Raw genomic sequence first — 1,768 nt, forward strand, 5'->3', positions numbered from 1 at the left:
TCTGAATCTCAAGAAATTATCACAAATAAATGAAAATGGGCATTTAATTAATAAAATGTCAGAAAATATTTAGTTAAAAGCAGATTTTCTGCAGTCATCCAAGAGTTTCATCTGTACTCAATTATTGTTGCTGCTTTTCACGTCATTTATCTTTTAGCCAGACAGAACTGGAGTACAAGATTCATACCTTTCGTTTTATCTACACCTTTCAGAAATAGTTTCAGCATTTTAAACTGGCATTGAATATGTCTGCATTAGGGCTGAGCAATCTATTTCAATCAGTTCATCTTAAACATTTTTTAGAAGACTCTGGAAAAACGATTTCTGCAAGTTGAGACCGAATTGACCAGCCAAGACAGACAGATATGAAGAAAGCGTTTGAGAAAGACATGATATAAAGTATTTAGCGTGTTTATCAGTGTTTGGTTTCAAGCTGCAGGGTGCAGCTGCATATTTTCTGATGCTTCCCAACATTCCCATGATGGTTATGTAAGCAAGACAAATGCTGGAGAATCTGGCTCAGAGGAGAGAAATAAACTATGTTGACGGCATCATAAATTGAAATGATTAACATGCTTGTCTCTCTTTTTATTTGGCACAGATAGCATTTTCTTACAAAACTTTTCAGAAGCATTTTGCATTGCAGACGAATAGAACCGTTTTTTGATGTTAAACATTAACGTTTACAGGCACTTGTGAATCACTTAATAAAGCAGAGGGCTGGAATATGCTATTAAAGAGGATCCTTGAATGCACCCAGCTGTTACTCAAATACTGCAAAGAAGGTGAAGCGCATAATCTGAATATATCTGGCCTAGAAACTGGTTGGGTGAAGACGATTTGCTTCTCATTTGGATATATTCAGGATGCATCGAATGCTGTAAGATAGGAAACAAAGATTAGGACTTTATTTTTTACAATATTAACCTCAAATACAGAAAGATGTGAGTGACAAATATACCAGTCTCCAGTCTTCATGAGGTTGATGGCATCGTTGACCTGCTCCAGACTCATTTTGTGCGTTATGAACTCGTCAAGCTTTATTTTGCCAGTCATGTAGTCGCAAACCAGGTTTGGAACGGAGTCCTTACTTTTAAAACCTTTACATAACCAGAAATGAATGTACTGTATGCACAAGCATGTATTCAAGTTCCTTCTCTGAAAGTCATAGAAAGCATTAACTGACAGCTTGATTACCTCCAAACAGAGATCCTTTCCAGGTTTTCCCAGATATGAGCTGAATTGGCTTTGCAGAGAAGTCCTTCACATCAGTCCAGCCAACCAAAACACTCACACCCCAACCTTTAACACATGACTCCAGCGCAGTTCTCTGAGGTCAAAGATGCATTAATTCACACACATTTCACGTACTGAAAGCTTTTAAATGAGTTAGTAAATAAATGCACCTTTCACAAATGTGTCAGGCAGGTCTTACCATTACTTCAGTGTTGCCCACACACTCGAGTGAGAAATCCACTCCTCCATTGGTAAGTTCTGCCAGTACTTCAGAGATGGGTTTATTATATGCCTTTGGATTCAGAAAATCAGTGGCACCAAAGACCTTTGCCTTCTCAAACTTCTGCTCATTAATATCCACAGCAAAGATACGGGAGGCTCCAGCGTTTTTACAGCCCATGACTGCAGCCAGACCTACTGCACCCAGTCCAAACACTGCACACACTGAGCCTGGTGTAACCTTCACACAAACACAAATGAGTTACTAGTGTAAGGCACTTTGATATTCACCTTACCATTCAAGACACAACTA

The 1,768-nt window shown here is 38.7% G+C and overlaps 1 protein-coding gene across 1 annotated transcript in view; it reads right to left on the reverse strand.

Moving 5' to 3' along the window:
• Positions 1-567: 567 nt before the first annotated feature.
• The window catches only part of LOC107747568 (alcohol dehydrogenase 1-like), a 5,666-nt gene continuing 4,465 nt past the window's right edge, over positions 568-1,768 (reverse strand). Inside the window, exons 6-9 of the mRNA XM_016562152.1 lie at positions 1,436-1,696; positions 1,198-1,330; positions 962-1,100; positions 568-878 (exon numbers count right to left, since the gene is read on the reverse strand). Coding sequence (XP_016417638.1) covers positions 848-878; positions 962-1,100; positions 1,198-1,330; positions 1,436-1,696 — 564 coding nt within the window. The 3' untranslated portion in view covers positions 568-847. The remainder of the gene's footprint in view (positions 879-961; positions 1,101-1,197; positions 1,331-1,435; positions 1,697-1,768) is intronic.

Source organism: Sinocyclocheilus rhinocerous, unplaced genomic scaffold (genome assembly GCF_001515625.1).
Source record: "Sinocyclocheilus rhinocerous isolate Xijiao unplaced genomic scaffold, SAMN03320098_v1.1 scaffold469, whole genome shotgun sequence".
In the NCBI taxonomy this organism is placed as follows: domain Eukaryota; kingdom Metazoa; phylum Chordata; class Actinopteri; order Cypriniformes; family Cyprinidae; genus Sinocyclocheilus; species Sinocyclocheilus rhinocerous.